This window comes from Sinohyriopsis cumingii, chromosome 5 (genome assembly GCF_028554795.1).
Source record: "Sinohyriopsis cumingii isolate HCF-2022 chromosome 5, ASM2855479v2, whole genome shotgun sequence".
NCBI lineage: Eukaryota > Metazoa > Mollusca > Bivalvia > Unionida > Unionidae > Sinohyriopsis > Sinohyriopsis cumingii.
Genome location: NC_142965.1, coordinates 84851839 through 84871198, shown reverse-complemented (window position 1 = coordinate 84871198; position 19360 = coordinate 84851839). Strand labels below are relative to the sequence as shown.

Sequence of the window (19360 nt, the reverse complement as noted above, 5' to 3'; positions counted from 1 at the left end):
CTAGTTGACATCAGCACATTTTCCATTCAGGTACAGGTTTAGCATTTTCACTCGATTCACCCAGATTGGTAAGGAAAGGTCATTCTTTTCTTATGTATTGTCATCATGATTTATGTGACCATCAGTTGTGATGTCCTCATTTTAGAAGAGTGGTTTATCCTTTATGTAGGGAATTCAGTTATTCTTGCCTTGAAATGTTCCCATGGTAGATTTTGGATGTTCACGTATTTCTTTCTCTTTTTGCCAATTCTCCTAATGTTTCTCTGAAAATGCTTATATGATCACATTATCATTTAAGCAAATACCTGTTCACATTACTATTAAACCGTCCATCACCTCCCCACATATGTGAGCACCCTGGTTGATGCATTGCTCAGCTAAAAGTGCTCAACTTCTTGATGGGTAGCTACAAAGTAGTGGTAAAGGGAGATAATGTGTAAGGGTTCCTTTCCTTTGTATATATGGTATGTAGAGAGGACAGACAACTTTACAGGAGGTCTGACTTGAAGAGGCTGTGGAGTTTTTTTCCAAATGTTAATATAGTTGGGTAAGTATTCTCAGAGACACATAATTTACAAAACAATGTGCTTTTAGGAAGGTAAGCATCTATAGAGGCATAGATTGTAATATATTTAATTCAAGTTATGTTACTTAGGGTGAGGATATGCGAGAAGGAGACAGTCCATCTTGGTTTAATCCTGTGGAGACACTTCAGGTGGTTCGCTACCTCCAGATAGTTCTTCAGGATCCTAGCTTTAAAATTAGACCTGAGGACATTGGAGTTATCACCCCTTACAGAAAACAGGTAGGTCAATCTGGTTTCCTACAGTACTGAATAACAAAATAATCAGAAATATTATGAAATTTGATATTTTCATGGCTTGGTAATGGAAATATATTGTAATGGTATTCAAGAAGCATTGGCTGCAAATTCTGGTACCAAGTAAAGAAAATTTTCATTTGCAACATTCGGTTAATGATAACAGGGTTATAATGTTTAAATGGTTTTAGACAGAAAACAAAGTTGGGTCTTTGCAAAATTTCTGAGGGTTAAAAAAATATTTATTTGCTTTTCCAACAACACCATAATACTTCGATGCATTAAGCATTTCAGATATTAAAACATACTTTTGTTTACAAATAAGTTTGAATGCCTTGCATGTTAATATTAATAAATATTTTTATTAAAATATAAATAATTGGGTCAATGATGCATATTCGCTTAACGATTAGGTGTTTTTATCAATGATCTTGTTCACTGGCTGCGTGCATGTCAAATGATGTATGTGTTTTCTCAATGTGGTATTGTAGATTGTCCTGCATGACACATCTATATTGACCTTTCATCAGAATAGTTAATTAGAGTCTGGTCAAAGTGATGAATACTGTATATACTCTCTGACAAGTCCAATCCAACTGCAAACAACATAGACCTTGATCTGCCTTTGGATAACGTGCCAGCAGATAGGTGTCCATGTTTGTTGTAGCAAGCTGTATAGACCCAGATCTACCAGTGCATTATGTGACAGCTGAGTCTATGCAGTTTGCTTTTGGACCCACTTATAAGCAAGTATATATAGTAGGTATAGTGGTGTAAATGCACTGTGCAAGGTTATTTGAATAAAATAATTCTACCATGCTATCACATATGATTAAGTCATTGCAAAACTTTTTTCCTGCAGTGGAACAAGCTCGTAATGAAAATTCCACTGAAGTTCAAACATATGAGTCATTCAGGTCAACCTGGCTCATTCTGGTTGACTTCTATCTTTGTTTCTTCGGATACATAAATAAATGTTGAATAGAAATGAATAAAAAAGGATACACAAATTATTTCACTGCTTTTTCCTTTTTCAAACTTTCTTATATATTTGGCACATGCTGAGCCAAAAATGTCAGAAAATACAAAAGTAACCCTGCTTTAACATGTTTCATTAAGTAGCTTCTAGAAATGTTTACAGTATTTAAATTTCAAGGTATTATTGCTGAATCATCTTCACCAAAGTTTATATCCAAGTATATTTTATTATATTAGAAATAATAAGTTTTTTATTTATGCCCTACATAATTTAGGCATCTGTACCTTTCAATGACAATATCAGCGTCATTTTGGTGTAATTTGTAGCACACATTTGTTCAGTTTATTAATCAATTTTATTTCTGCATTATAATTGATATTCAGTACCAATTTTGACCAACTGTGGCAGAGAGCATCTAGTCATATTAGATTTCAGATATAGAGGCCATTACTAAAGATAGAAATAAAAGTTCTTAAAAATTGCTTAAAATAATTTTTTACCAAATTTGACATTTGATATAAAGGTTTTCAGTTTTATGCAAATGATGCCAATCCATCATTATATATGTACATCATTCCTTATAAAGAGGAAAATCTTTAATATTCTTCTTATAAACAGTTCAGAAGAATTTGGCAATTTTTTAACTACCCAAAAGAAATGACTGCCTTGACTACCATTTTTTTGAAAAAGCTTAAAATTATTTCTTCTCAAAAAGCACATGGCATAATTTGGCAGAATGTAACTGTCAGAAAAGGGCCTGGGTGAGAGTGGGAGGGCAGATTTTCACGGGAGTTTGTACAAGTGATGCTGGTCAGTCATTAAATATGGCCAGCATTACTAAAAACATAAAGATAACTTCAATTGACTTGTACTCAAAAACTGCTCAAAGGTTTGACAGAAAGAATCTCGGCTTTCATTTGTATATGATGCTGATCTGCCATAAAAAATTGGCGGCCATTAGTAAAGACAGAATTTATTTATTTGTGGCTGGGTTTTTATATGCAAAAACCAATCAGTAGAATTTGATCCAACTTCAACAGAAATTCTCCATTTATAAAAAGCCCTTCAGTGTTGGATGGATGATGAAGATACACTAACCCACCTTAAAAGCATAAATGATCAGGCATTTGGCTCTTGTGCGTGAGATAGCCAGGTGTGCAATCTCATGCTTTTAGATGAAAATTTTCAATCCTAAGTATAGATGTGAAGTGCACAGGCTGTGATGGTTGTTTTTTTTTACTTTGGTTTTTAACGATTTTTTTTACATTTTAACAGATTGAATATTTATTATGGAAACTCTCAAATTCATCTCTCCATTTTGCAGTTCTTTACAGTTTTAGAACACAAATTTTAATCAGCACTATATAATATATAGTCTATATTGTGCTTATGTTCTGTTAAACCCAATACCTGCATACAGAATATCATGCTCTCATCAGAAATATAAATTTCTTTGACCTATACCAGAAATCATTAATTTTTGTTATTATTTAAGAGTACCAGTATATTATATAATGGTATATACTTTGGAGAGAATTTTCTAATTGTAATTCCGTGACAGGCTAACTTCTTCACAAAAGTGTCACTAGTTCAAGTTCTGACTGCTCTAGTGGCCTAAATGGTTAGAGCATCCACCTCGGATACAGGAGGTCGCAGGTTTGAACCCTGGCCAAGTCATGTCAGAGACTTATGAAAATGCTACTAGCAGTTGCCTCAATTGATGCACTGCATTAAGAGACTAGTGTTAAGACTGGTGGGCCTGGTATCAGGATAATGGGACTGGTTGGGACAGGATGCTATATGTCTGGAGCATGATGCCACAGTGCTATACATCACTATAAACTGCCACACTGCAAACATCGTAGCAATATGACTAAAATTGTTGAAAAGCTTAGTTAAAAATCCAAAAACACACAGTTTAAGGTTGCAGTAAAATGCATGAATTAATCAGTTTTATTTGTTTATATGGCAACATTTTGTGTCCTTTTTATTTTGCATTAATTTAAAAATGTGAGCTTTCACAAGAGCAAGCTGACTGGAAAAATAAACTTACCCTTTCTTTATTTGAGTTCACTCCAAAAAATGACAGGATACTATGTTTTCATTTATTATCATTGGTATTAGTTTTCATGGTTTCGTAAAAATCAACATTTTGGTAATTAAATTTATGGATTTATCAAGGTGTAAGTATTTATGGGTATTTAATTACATGGATTAAGATATATGAACACCCAAAATAAAGAGTAAAAACAGAACAAAGATATGTCAACAGCAAACAATAGTCACTTGAATGGTTTCAGCAGTACTACCACCATTATGAGCACAAAGCAAACAACTGTCAAGATAATTCCCATACACTGTTTTCTTTCATCAGCTGATGCTGAATGGTTATTGAAGCATATCAATATGATCTTTGACTTAAACCACTGTCTATATAATTGCACCATCGGGACACTCCGATGATCATGTTATGTGATTAATGTCATCATTCTGTATGTGAAGGTCAATCATTACCAGCAGCCTTTTGCTCAATGCAGTCAGCTTGCAGTTGCAATTTTTGTACGTGTAGTGAAGGAAAACAGCTCACAATGCAATGTTTGTGAGAGATCAGTCCTAATTATCCTTGGCTTTCAGAAAGCTATATTTGTGTGTAATTTTGCAATTATGGAATCATTGACAAATGTTTGTGTATACCAAGAAACTTGATTGACACGATGTTTATCTGATGGTTTTGTTCCATAAATCTTTGAAGTCTTAATTGTCCTGTAATTAGTTTATATGCATAGTGTTTAATTAGTACTTCCAGGTAAGGTTATTGTCTCTTAATGTATTGTTGTTCTTCTGGATTAAAGATACATGGATAAAATAAGTCATATAAGGCGATAGAATATGACTGGAATATCAATTTTGATTAAAAGAAAATAGAACATTTGTTTTACTTTAAGCACTTAATGCACTTTCAAACAGAATACAGTTGGCAGACTTAGGGACAGACCATTTAATTTTTGTAGCTGGGGGTGTGGAGGGAGCATGGTCTTTCTTTTGATGCAGGATATATTTTTTTTTTAGCTCTATTGTCATAGACCATAACAGCTTATAGGATGACTATATAACAGCTTATAGGATGACTATGTTCATTGATGATAGTATGATAATTGTGAGTGTGCCCTTTTGCACAAGTTTGTTATTGCTACACTTCATATACTACTTGGAGGATTGCTGTAAAATTTTTAAAAAAACACTCATCCCATTGTCTAGTTCAACCTAATTTCAAATGGTACTGCTTAGACCAACAGTATGAATGCCACATCAGCACTTAAAAAATCACTACTTCTCATGTATGGATGGACATATCAACATGGGATTTCACTACAAGACTTGATATCATGTTTGGTTGGTCCTAGATGAAAATGGGGCTGATCTGATGTCCAATATGGCCACCACAGCAGCCATCTTGAAAATCTTGTTATTGCTACTCCCATATGGAAAGTCATATTGGCATAGGATTTTCACCAAAAGACTTCTTATGGTGTCTAGTTGGTTCAGAATGAAAATGATGCTGCCCCAATTTCCAGTGTAACCACAGCAGTGGCCATCTTGAAAATATTGTTAATGCTTCTCCTTCTGAATGGATGGTTATATCAGCTTAAGGTTTCACTCAAAGATTACTTATGATGTTTTGTTGGGCCTAATAAAAATGATAATGATCTGACTACCACTATGATCACCACAGCAGCCATCTAGGATATCTTGTTACTCCTTCTGAACAGCATGGGTTTTCACTAGAAGACTTCTTATAGTATCTAGTTGGTCCTGTTTAAAAATCTATTATCCAAAATGGTTGCCACAATGGTTGATTGTTTGTGCCTACCAATGTTGTACTTGCACCATTAAAAATGAGTACTGTGTTATCTAGAACAAACAAATTGAAACTGCCTTACATATAAGACATGGAAATTAGTCGCTGATAAAGAAATGCGACCAGACAGTTCACATCTCTCTGAATTTATTTTCCCTAAACTTAATTGATAAAAACAACAAAAACACACTGTGATACATTGCTGAATCGGACTTGCATTATTTTCATATAGGAAGAAATAATTCACAAAATGACAAAATGTAATATACTGCAACAGTATAGGTCAGTCCAATCCTTCTGCTTTCATAATTCTAGTATATTTATAGGATCAGTCCATGAAAGGGAAGTCAGTTTATGAAAAATGAATGGGAGTGGGCATGTTGTGCCAAAGAGTGATTTTAATCACCTAAACTTTGATTCTGGAGTAAGTTTGGTATATAGTAAAAAGAAAAAGAAACCTTTCTTTTCCTATATTTAAGTCGTAGCTTTGCCACTGGTTAAAATATGTATTTGGTACCACACAATGAAATATATCCAGAATATCTATTCCATAGTATTTATTCTCAGAAGCAGTGATTGCACACCACAGTTGTCTTCATTGCTTGACAGCACTGCAACATCCTAAATAATAATTTTGTCACATGGTTATACACACTGCTTCCATTCTTAATGCACATATAAATACATTTTATATTTTCCACAAAACCATAAGTCTTAGACCTAATTGTGTAATAGAAGAGCTTCATTTTTCTGACATTTTGGTTGCTAAAAATGTACTTGGCAGAATGAATTTGATTTTGTCTTGTTGGAGAAGAATCGAAGCAACATGTGTATCACATTTCCAATGACATTGTTGTAATAGCCATATACATCAATACTAAATTGTTACATTTAGCTGAGTTTTTCTGACACTGTGTGCACAGCTCTAAACTTGATGTGGAGGGTAAATAGATGGTCACATTGACCTACTTTAAATGTTCCATTGATTTTACTGCACATGTGGAGAACCTTGTTGGTCCCTAATTTTTAATTACCATAATTCTTGTAATATTTTCATACATGCAAAAAGAATCACAAAATATTATTTTTAAAAAAATGTATATTATTTTGGAATACTGACTTGCATGAAAGAAACAGAGATGAGATCCAAACAATGTCCATGTGACTAAAAATACTCACCAACCTAACTGTAATAATTTAAAAAAATGTATGTGCAATGTTGTCTCATTTCGCTCTCATCTCATAAGTCTAATTATAATAGATAATAAGATACTGATAAGACTTTTACTGTTATTAGTAAATGTATATAAAGGAAAGAGACATGAATCAATAATGTTCTGTTGGTTCATACGATCATGTATATTCAGAACTTATTTCTTCGTAGCTACAAAGGTGTCTTATGTTGACAATGTGATTAAGCTGGTCGGAGTCACAGGGTTCATATTTCTGCATACAATTCAACTTGCATCCTTGTAATATTTATTGGCAAATTATAAATAGTGATATAAGCCCTTATTGTACAAGTTATGTTGTATTCATACTTACAGCAACAGTAACATCTTTATCAAATTACAAAATTAATAATGAATGTTTAAAGAATTTTGTTGCATTTAACAAGTGTGGGAGTGGGTGGGAGAGAGAGATGAATGAAACAACATTGTCAAAGTGTTGGATTGCGGAGTAGTATAGATTTGTAACTTCTGGAGAGAGATAATCTGAATAAAGAGTTAATTCTTGTTTTAAATACAGTATCCTTGTTCACAAGAACCATGTGGTTATGCAGTGCTAATACATGCCATTTAAATAATCCAGAGCTTTGGCTAGCTGATTCTATTCAAGACCGAAATGAGAAAAAGATTCCCACAGACAAGATCAAATTAGTCAGGCTATAAGCAGGGAAATGAGGATATCCATTGGGAAATGAAAGTGTGTGTGTGTGTGTGTGTGTGTGTGTGTGTGTGTGTGTGTGTGTGTGTGTGTGTGTGTGTGTGTGTGTGTGTGTGTGTGTGTGTGTGCATGCATGCATACATACATGCGTGTATGCGATTTGGATTTTTAATGTAGCTTTTTAAAAAATTCAGTCATATTGCTACGATGTCTGCAGTGTTGCAGTTTATAGTGATGTCTGGCACTGGGGCATCATGCTGCAGACATTATCCTAATGCCAGGCCAACCAGTCCTAACACTAACCTCTTAATGCTGAGCACCAATCACGGCAGCTGTTAGTACCATTTTTATACAACTTTCATATGACTCGGCTGGTGGTTCGAACCCACGAACTCCCGCATCCATGAAAATATGTACAGTATATGAGATCTAAAGACAGTTGCCGAAACAACAGTAGATATGAGAAGGTGTCATAGAATAGATTGTCAATAAAGTTTTAAACATTTGATAAGAAAACGTTAAATGGCTGCAGCATTCTTGATTTGAAGTGTGTGAGCTAATCAGGTGCTTGTGACCATGACGTCCTTAGTAAAAGGGTACTAATTAAAAAGATTGTTTATAGAATGAAACCAAGAATTTTGTATGAAGGCGTCTCCAAGTAATAAGATGTACAAGATATAAGAATCAATTTCAGAGGCAATGACTTTTGCATTTATAATAGGAAATTAACAGGTTTTTATATTTCATTTTTGTATTACTTTGTGTACAATGAAACTAAGACTTACGGTATTTGACTGATCTTTATTTCGTCATGCAGTACAATTTTTACTGGATATACTTTGTTTTAAATGCTTATGGTGTTTTGTTACAGTGACCAACATTGTTTTAAATGCTTAAGGTATTTTGTTACAGTGACTAATATTAATATTATTTTAAAATACTTATTTTGTTTTGCTACAGTGACCAGTATTGTTTTAAATTGCTTTGTTACAGTGACCGATGTTGTTAAAGGATTAGAGGTCATTGTTTGATTGCTAATGAACAGCAGTAGATATTGTAATGACAACAAGAGATTATACATGTCAGTCATTATATTTCTCACAGTAATATAACATTAGAAGGGCAGATCAAAATAAGAGAGATTGACAATTGACAAAACATGTACCCTTTCAAAATGAGAAGAGTAAAAGCCTTCAGCACAGTCAAAATTTGGAGGATATTTCATTATTTCTTTAATCTCCTGTTTCATTATTTTGATGCATCAGTTAACACTTACCCAAAGTTATCACATATTGATACATTTTATATGAGATTATATTAAACATGTACTTAGTAAAACCTAGATTGGTTATTTGATGTACTAAATATACATTGTTATTTTTTCAAAGTTGTAATTCTTTTATTTCATAATCTCCTGTTTCATTATTTGATGCCTCTGTTAAAAGTAACACAAAGTTAACAAATATTTATGTTTATCAAGCATTTACATAGCAAACAATATATTGGTCATTTAAGGTATCTAGATCAGACATGTTCAAACTACAGGCTATATGACCATGTTTTATCTGCTTTTATACAGTGTAGGGTGTGGCTATAAATATTGCTTATCTGGCCTATGCCCTGGAGGAAGTTGCACATGGCTGATCTAGATCATGAAGAGGTATTCTTTGAAGCCATTTGAAACATAAACTTCTTGATTCAGATGGTGATTGTTTTATTTTTTAATCTCCAGTTTCATTATTCAGTGTCTCGATTTTTTTAAAACTTACCCAAAGTGAATCACCATTTAAAACATACACTTAACAAACAGTACATTGGCCATTGGACATATCTCAGTCATACATTGGTGTATTTTATAAACCATTTTGAAAGTTGAACTTCTCTTATTGTTTTAATTATATAACATCAGAATCTGAGGTAAACAAATAATATAAATTATATAAAAATAAATTTACACAAAAAACCCACAAAATAACATTTTTTAAAATATAAATCTTCTCAAAAGAACTTTTTTTGTAGAAAGATTTATAGGATTTGACCAAATATGTGAAGTGCTATATATAATTTGTTCAGGTGGTGACAAGTATTTTATTTATTGATGTTTAAGTGAATGAGTGCCTATGGCATTTCATTACTACTAGGTATGTTTGCTACAAGGGGAACCACTATATATATTTAAATGCATTTTATAATCTTTAGGTGGAGAAGATCCGGTTGCTGATAAACAAGCTGGGGATGGACATGATGAAGGTTGGATCTGTTGAAGAGTTTCAGGGTCAGGAAAGACCTGTTATCATTATTTCAACTGTAGGTGTCCATTTACTTATTAGAAATATTGATGTCAGTTTCATTATTTTTACCCATTGTCTCTGTTTAGACTGCAAGTTTGAAATTGTTCTTTACTTGTGTTCACCCTTTCTGGATTTATTATTTGCATGCTTAGCATGTGTTTACTAATGTCATTTATACTAACCTTTATTAACTCACCTTCAGAAAAAGCTAGTGATGTAAGTAGCATTGATTTTTCATACAGGCTGTGACTCTAAATGATATATTGTGTGATGAATGAGAACTTACAAAACAGTCAGCCAGTCAGCCAGATAGCAACTATATGTCTTGCCTAACACTATGATTGGATCTGTGGATTCCATTTTGTTTTATAATGTTGGCAACAAAATAAATAAATAAATGGATGGTTGCAAAGAATGTTTGGCAAAATTACAATCGTACTAAATAGCCAGCATCACACATTTTTGTTTTTAAAATGTCAGATTGTCTTTTGATAATAATGGAGAATAAAAAGATAAATATATGAACATATTAGCATATAATTGTTTATTCTGACACAAGATGGCTTTGTCTCGTGTCTGATGACTAGGGTATTGATGACATTATGAACTCAGAAGGATAAAAAAGCAGTTCTGATAAACTCAATCAGCAACTAATCTTGGTCTATTTTGACAACTGTTTATGACTAAACGATCCTTTGAATTGATGAAATAAGCTAATTAACAGATTCAGTGTCTCCAATTATTTACAGGTCATGAAAGTGGCAACATATAGTAAAATCCAGGTGTATGGTCAGCCTGTTGTCTTGTTATCTAGGTGTATGGTCAGCCTGTTCTCTTGTGAAATAAAAATTCCATGGATAACTTTTTAGCTAATCTGTAAATTGTTTTTAAAAATTTGTATTGATACATCTGAAAACAAGTTGTTACTTCTAATAAAATTTATGTATTATTGATTTCTTTGGATTATTTTTTTGTATCTGAATGTAGTGTTTTTGTGACTATGACTGTTTCATGCTATGTTTATTACTTCAAACAACATGGAGTTTTTCATTTTAATCATTGTAATGTGATGTGAAGAATAAACTTATATGATATTTAAAATCTATAACTTGAGGAATAAAACAGTAAAAACATATTAATGGATTCAGCTCCAGCAGTGTATAAATGTAATTCTGATTATGAAGCTTTTAGTTCATTCGTTGTTCAAGATAGGGAACTTTATTGGATACACAATTTATGTACTCAGCTAACTGGTAGGGATCAACTTAGCTGTTCAAGTAGGAGTCCAGGTATTTTTATCTTACGTTGCATTACCTCTATGCTTGTTAATAAGAAAAAACACTTTTATGATAAAATTCCGGAGTTTTCTTTTACAATAAAGAATTCTGGTGTGTTTTTCTTTCTGTTTTTAAGATTGTGTATGATATGCGGCATAACCACTCAAATGAATGTTCATTTCATGTGACACATTAATTATGGGGCATAACTGATTATATGAATGCGGATTTCATGGGACAGTCATTAAATATATGACATCTGATAACATGAATGTTCATTTCATGTGACAGTCATTAAATATGTGACATCTAATCACATGAATGTTCATTTCATGTGACAATCATTAAATATGTGACATCTGATCAAATGACTGTTCATTTCATGTGACAGTCATTAAATATATAACATCTGATCACATGAATGTTCATTTCATGTGACAGTCATTAAATGTGTCATATGATCACAAGATTGTTCATTTCATGTGATATTAAATATGTGGCATAACGGATCACATTAGTTTTTATTTAATGAAATAAGTGGAATTTCATCGAATATATGGAATAATCTTAATCTCTTGCAAGTCTTGGTAAGCAAAAATGATCAACATCATGCATAAATTTAATGTCTAATATGAAATGAATGCTTATGTTATGTTTAATTTGCAACATTAATCAAACTAATTCTGCTTAATAAACTGAAAGAAATACTTTTTTTATACTTTAAAGTACAGCTTGATGCTACATCTTCACCATATTTGACTTGAGTATGTTACACATATTTTTTTATTCAATATGATGAGATGTTTCATTGGAAGATAATAGAATTACACTGTAATATTTCAAGTCTTTCTTAGATACTAACACGGTAAATCTTTGCTATTACAGATTCTTTAACAAAATCAGTACCATACTGGACATCAGAGAGCACTTGTACATACAGAGAATACCTTTTTAAATAAATTCCTGATTATAATAAATAAGTCAAGAACCCAAATTGTTCTAGTGTTTTTTCCATATTGAAACGACATATTTCTGGTTAATATGCATCATATTTCTATGTAAGTCAAAACAGGGGAAACACTTGTGAAGACAAACTTTTAAATTTGAAGTCATCTTGTATTTATCTTTTTCAGGTCAGATCCAATGAAGATTTGATTGGTTTTGATCAGAAACACAGCCTGGGTTTCCTTAGCAACCCAAAACGCTTCAATGTATCCATTACCAGGGCTCAAGCTCTGCTTGTCATCATCGGAAACCCTTATGTACTTATGCAGGTGAGGTCATTGAGAAAAAAAACATGTTATAGTAACAAATCTAAATGTAGTGTAGTGCATGAATAACATAGATGATATAATTAAATTCCATGACAGTATATTTTATCCATCATATGACCTTGGACTCATACAGATACATGAATTGCCATTGACAGACATTGCACTTGATGTACTTTACAAAAACATCCTAAGCTTGCATTAACAGCTATGTGAGACTGAAATTTATATTTGAAGCACTTTGCAAATTTATGCCAAGATAAATATTACATGAAATATGAGTAATTTTCAGTCGCTGAAGGTAAACACTTTTATAGCAGTAACAGTTATGATAAACTGCTAGAAGCTTTTGTGTCATTGTGCTTTGTTTAGTGTAGCACCACAAAGAATAACATTTTGAAGTTTTTTTAACAGAGTTTTAAAGTGTGTTACAACTTAGGGAGCAGTATTAAATTGAAAGAATGGTCTTTTATTAGTGGATTCAAGATCAGTAATGGAGGTCTTTTCCAACAGATATTAGATTTAATGGCCTTGTTGGCAGATTGCCAGCACCCCTTAATGCATAACACTAAAATAAAACATTAATGTCGTCAAATTCTGACATGCAAAACCATTATCTTCTGACACAGAAAGTTTTGTAATGTTAAATTTTCATGAGTGTGTTGTAGAATAGGTAATTTGGAATTAATGTTGATGTAAGGTTGTAATCATAACAGGATTAGGATATTAGAGATGAATTCAGTGTATTCATATTACGTGGCAAATACCTTTCATTGTGTTTATTTAATGAAAAAATTCTAAAGAATAATTCATATAAATTTTTCATCCAGCAAGGCATGAAGAAGGTGGAAACATTTTAATTATGTTTACAAAATTTTATCTGAAAGGTTAACTTGTGTAATATAGAACAAAACTTATAAATTAAGCCAACATCAAAACTCAGCTTCCCTTTTAAAAAAAAAAGCTAAGTCAGCTGTTGTTCTGCTTTTGTTTGTAATCTAGCCTCCAAAATTATCCATTTAATTAGCTGACAGCTCTGAGTCAATGGATTTTGCTGAGCTAATTGGTCAAAGAGAAAACAGACCATTATTTGCCAGTGCATTATGCAATGCCAGATCAGGGTCTAATAGCAGTTGGATCCATTTGTATTCAGTGCATATCTTGTATCCATTAATTTGAAAAGTGGACAAAGCAACTTATGACTTCTTTGAAGAAACACAGCATATCTGAATTACATGATAAATCTAATTGTGAAATCATCTGTCAGTTAGAACTGATCTTTTCTTCACCAATGCTGAATTTAGAAACATTTTTTTAAATCATAAAGACTCTTGTCTTACAAGTAATGTTTTATATACAGAAACCTTTTCCTCTATCATCTGCCAATATATTTATGTGAAAATATGCCTACCTCAGAAGTACCTTAAATACTTGCACATAAACTGCACACTGCATAGAGTAGGGGTCGGCAACCTATGGCACGTGTGCCACAAGGTTGCATGTCAAGAGATCTTGTGTGGCACTCAAAGGGCAGCCAAAAATCTTGAATTTAATAGTGTTACTCTCTTACTAGGGCATGCGCTCGTTCATTTTGTAATTAATCCAGAAAAAAGTGGCATGCTATGTAAAATAGGTTGCCGGCCCCTGGCATAGAGCCAAATCTGCTGTAGCATAAGGCACTGGTAGATCTGGGTCTATACTGTTTATTAGGACTAATCGAGTAAACAGACAATATATACCCTGATCTGCCAGTGAATTATATGACAGCATGTTAGGGTCTGTATTTATTTTTGCAGTTGGACCCCACTTATAAGCAAGTATATATGGTAAACCATCGTCGTCATTAAGCTAAAGATTATTGTCATCATCTTAGGTTATAACGTATGTAGGGTTTAAAGTATGTAACAATCTAACAGTAAAACGAAGAGACCTGGATTGGTTTAAATTTCTGTTGATATTCCAATAACATTGTTATTTTTTAAAGCAAACAATATTGTTTTAAAATACCCAGAATTAAGAACACTGTTTTATATTTTTGTAGGATGTGTATTGGAAGGCTTTGATTGAGTACTGTGTGAAGATTGGAGCCTACAAAGGATGTGATCTCCCATCATCAAGCTTCCATCTGTAATGAGGTATATTGCCATTGTATCCATCTGTAATGAGGTATATTGCCATGGTATCCATCTGTAATGAGGTATATTGCCATGGTATCCATCTGTAATGAGGTATATTACCATGGTATCCATCTGTAATGAAGCATATTGCCATGGTATCCATCTGTAATGAAGCATGGTATTCTGGATTTTTGATTCTGTGGAGTCATTAATAACACAGTCCAAAAACTGTCAGTTTTACTGGCACTGACATGGTCCAAAAGCCTAGTCAGTTTCACCAGCACTTGCGTGAGCCTGCATGCCATTTGACATGGATAGATGAAGGAAAAAATATCAAGATCACAGTTCTCTAGGATGCAGAAATATACATCAAAGCACACCATTTTGATTTTGGATGCAAGAAAATTCAGACAGTCAAGTTCTCTATGCACATTAAGATTTGGACAAACTTGACTTTTTTTTACAAAGCAAGTATCAGTCATATAGTGCCCAGGTTATTTGAAAGCTGTCCAATTGATTGTAAAAAGATAAGTGAAGTCACATAGGCCAGACCTAAGTAGGAAAAGAGATTAAAGCACGTGTTGGTTGTCATTGCCTTATCATAATCATGGTCAGTTGACTTTTTATATACATGTGCTTTGAAACTTCATTTTGATAGGCACCATATGACCTCCTTGAATTCTGCAAAATAGTGTTTTACAAATGTTCGGAAATAGCATGCATGCTGTATTGAGAATGAGGCAAATTAGTGATAGTTTTATGCGGTAACTGTCCAATTAGTGAAGCACTTGTCTGTTATCACATGAACCTGCTACCTGATACTTTTATATACATGTGTCACTACCAAATGTACAATGAAAACAAATCACACTTTAAAACAATTATTCTACAGTGAAGTATGTTCTTGCAGTAAATAGTATATGGTTGTTTTTAATAGTTTTTTCGTAATTCTGTTTAACTATCAACATATTTGGGAATCCCAAAATACAGTGGACCCCTTCCTTAATGGTCCTCACTTTTTATGTCCAGAATCCCATGGCACTGACAAGCTTGTGTTCAAAACTACCTTTTTAAGGTTGTCCCTCACCCCTCTTGTGTGACAGTAGTCAGTAAATTAGTGCGAAACAATTCAAATTTACCATTCATGAATGGACACATCTTTGGATCTGCAGACGGAAATCTCACAAATGATTATTATTTTCTAAATTGAACATATCCAAGAAACTGACTAAGTACCTAACTTTATACTAAAAGATAATCTGATTAGCCTTGCTGATGTGTGTTCTTCAGATGTAAGGTTTTTGTCACATTATGATTCAAAGTTATTATTATTATTATTATTATTATTGCCAATAATTATCAATATGACAACAGTTAACTGCTGTGAACCACAGTTTTGTTCAGCTCAAGTCTTTGTGATGTCTGTTCAGCATGAAGTAATAAAGATATGTTAGGAGCAGTTCCATTTAAATATACATGGTACCCAGGGAAGGCAGATTCTTAAATATACATGCCAGGGTAATTTGATTTCACAGAGTTCATATTAAAATGATAAGAAAATTCTATATACGGGTGAGTACCCCATATTTAAAGTGCCTTCCCTGGGTCCCATGTATGTTTTACTGGAACAGTCCTAGCCATTGTGGATTCACTCAGGTTGATTAGGACATGTTAATGAAAGGATACAAGTCTGTAACCGGTCAATCAAGTGACTACATTACTTCCTTTGTAAACACTAAATATTTTGAGTAATTGTTAGGTAGATTTGGGAGTTTACCGAAAGAGCTGCAGTTTAGTTTGAAAGTGGTATCATTGCAAATGAAGTACAGGTAAAACCCGTTATAACGCGATGCTCAGGGTCCAAAGAATAACATCGTTATATAGGATGGATCATGTTAACAAATTGTCCAAAAACTTCCCAACAGAAAATGTGCATTGAAATTTCAATGTCATCAGTTTTAACTAGCCTTTTGATCATATATCTTTTGTTTTAGAAAATTTTGGAAGTCAAGGCAACATTAAATGCAGTGCTGGGATTAAAAATCTAGAGCATGTATTTAGGATGTTAAAAAAAAGAGGTCACCTTAAATTAAGATATGGGAGCCATGCTGCCATCTCATTATAAATGAAATCACGTTACAACAAATCGTGTTATAATGAGGTTTTTGTCTGTAATAAGCTGCTGCAAATAATGCAAAATCTCATCAGACATTCTCTGTTAAGAAGGAAAAGTTATCGCAACTGAACTGAATGGAAAAATGTAGTCCTGTGATTATTACTGATAAATTTGACATCAGAAAGATTAAAATAAACATTGTCAGTATAGATTCTGCAGCAGTGAGAGAATGGAATGGATAGAGATAGCTACGTATTGTACCCATGACTAGGTTGAGGAAAGAGTGAATTGTTTGCACTCTGATTTTATTGGTTAGGTTTTTATAAGGTTTTGCACTGCAATTGATAATTATTCACAATTATTTTAAGTAACATTAAACTAATGTTGCTGGCAATTTTTGAAAGGACTACATCAAGGGAGTCCGATTAAATATGTTTCTAGCCTTTTGACAAGTACAGACACTACTGCTTTAAATCCTTCCAGAATGTTTGGAACACCTACATTTTATTATCTACCATGTTTAGAAAAATAGTGCAGAGTTTTTTTGTCTTCTTGATATTTTTCAGTAAAATGTACTCTTTTTTTTGTTTGCTGCCAATGGAATAGCCATTAAATCAGCTTGCATGTGCAGATATACTTTTTTGGGTAGGGGTGATTGTCAGATGTGAGCTTTTCTGATGGCAGCCTTATGTGCCATATGTACCTGCTTATAAGAGAAGCAGCTGCAAATATAATGCACCAGCAGATCAGGGTCTGTGTTGTCTCTGCTGATTACTCATAACAAACTGCAGAGACCCATATCTGCCTGTGCGTTATGTGATGGCAGATCTAGGTCTTTGCAGTTTGCAGTTGAACTCGACTTCTAAGTATATACAGTACTTTCTTTGTTACTTAACAGTAGACTGCAGAATTTCACAAGACTGTCTGACAGAAAATATGTGTGTGATTTGGATTTTTAACATGGCTTTAACAATTTTTCAGTCATATCACTACAATGTTTGCAGTGTCACAGTTTATAGTGATGTCTAGCACTGGGGCATCATGCTGCAGATATGTTGCTTGATGTACCACCCAATCACTTTATCCTAACACCAGGCCTAACAATCCTAACACTAACCTCTTAATGCTGAGTGCCTAGCGAAGCAGCTGCTAGTATCATTTTTTAAATAAGTCTTTGGTATGACTCAGCGGGGTTCAAACCCGTAACCTCCCACAACTGAGGTGTATGTTCTAACCGCTAGGCCACCTGAGCAGTCGACAGAAAGTAAGTAATGGATCAAAGTCAGATGAAGTAAACAGAATGCTTAAAAAATTTAGAGATTTGTGGAATGAATAATGGAATCGGACATTCCCATGGGCTGCATAATTGATTTATGTTGGTTAAGGACTGAATGAAAAAGTAAATATAGTATGCTGATGTTTTTAAGAATTTTGGATTAAAGATAAAATGGAATTAAATAATGAAATAAATGTTGAGAAAAAAATATGTAATCTCTTTTTTGTTTCCTTCTTGCTGCACACAGAATTAAAGAATGGCAATGTTTTTATTCTTGTAGCATCATAAAGCAGCAGAGGGGGCGAATCGGACATTTTGTCCAATCGTTATTTTGCTTAATTATTACTTTCTGCACTCAACGATCTAGTGTCGTCAGCGCCTGGTAAAAAAAAAACGACGACGTCGTTGGGGGATCGTCGCGTCGTCATTTGGTTTAATTAACACCTTCTGCGCGCCGATTCCCAGCGTCGTCAGCGTCCGGTAAGCACGTCGACGACCGCGTCGATGTCATTGCCCCCTCTGCTGCTAAGAGGTTATTTACAATGATCTTACAAACAGAGTGATCACTAACTCCTCCTCCTGTAGATCAATTAGGTTATTTGACTGATCGGTGAGTTTAAAATTAATTCTCGTTAAAAACCGATCATGGCATCGCATATAGACCGGATTAATCGGATTCTCAACGATTAAAAATCCCGGAGGGGCTGTTGGTGAAAATGAATAAAGGATATATCCCTGTTGAGCTTGATTTGATTGATTGGTATCTACCTGGTAACTCCCTTCGATAACATCACACACTAGATTGATTGCTATCACCGATGCGATATTTACGTTGTATGGAGCAATATGCATACCATCATCCCCGTTATCGTGTCTGAGGATATAAGTTGATGGACTGAGAAAATCATTAAGAGACTTTCTTAGTTCAGGTGCGTTGTATCCTGGAAACTTGAAATCGGGTAAATCGGCTTCTGTGATATTATACCCGGTTAGGAATTTTTGTTTATTATCATCGCTGCTATCGGATATTGTCTTAACGATTCGCTCATTAATATATTCCATGTCTGATATAAGTTGATTTAACACCTCAACGTGTTTTCGTGCTTTTGTTTTCCGTAGCTGTTCTAGTTGTGATTGGTAATTACGATTAATCTCGGCAAACGCACCAGTGATATCATCTAAACGAACTGTGACCTTGGCTGACAATTCAGGAGTTTTCTTATACGGAAAAAACCATTGCATGGTATTCCTGTCTTGAAATATAAACTCGCTGGGTAATAACGTGTTTCTTATAATAGACAAATCATTCAGATAACTGGGATTAATCTCATGATACGATTGCACATTTGTGTGCAAATCCGCGGGTGGATTCTTAGGCCATCCTAGTATGGTTCTTATTGAACTGTTATAAATATCAACCATATACCCCGGTGTGCTTATTTCAATCGTCGACGATAACGTCGGTTC

General features: G+C 33.7%; 2 protein-coding genes across 5 annotated transcripts in view; both read left to right on the top strand.

Moving 5' to 3' along the window:
• The window catches only part of LOC149799652 (RNA helicase Mov10l1-like), a 73556-nt gene extending 55453 nt beyond the window's left edge, over positions 1–18103 (top strand). For all 4 annotated transcript variants that reach the window (XM_089958999.1, XM_089958998.1, XM_089958997.1 and 1 more), the window contains 4 exons: positions 656–805; positions 9745–9852; positions 12247–12387; positions 14426–18103. In XM_089958999.1, the coding sequence (XP_089815125.1) occupies positions 656–805; positions 9745–9852; positions 12247–12387; positions 14426–14515 (489 nt within the window). In that variant the 3' untranslated portion in view covers positions 14516–18103. The remainder of the gene's footprint in view (positions 1–655; positions 806–9744; positions 9853–12246; positions 12388–14425) is intronic.
• LOC149799651 (uncharacterized) overlaps positions 14445–19360 on the top strand; it is a 53862-nt gene continuing 48946 nt past the window's right edge. The window contains exon 1 of the mRNA XM_089959010.1: positions 14445–14519. The gene's annotated coding sequence lies outside the window, so the exon portion shown is untranslated. The remainder of the gene's footprint in view (positions 14520–19360) is intronic.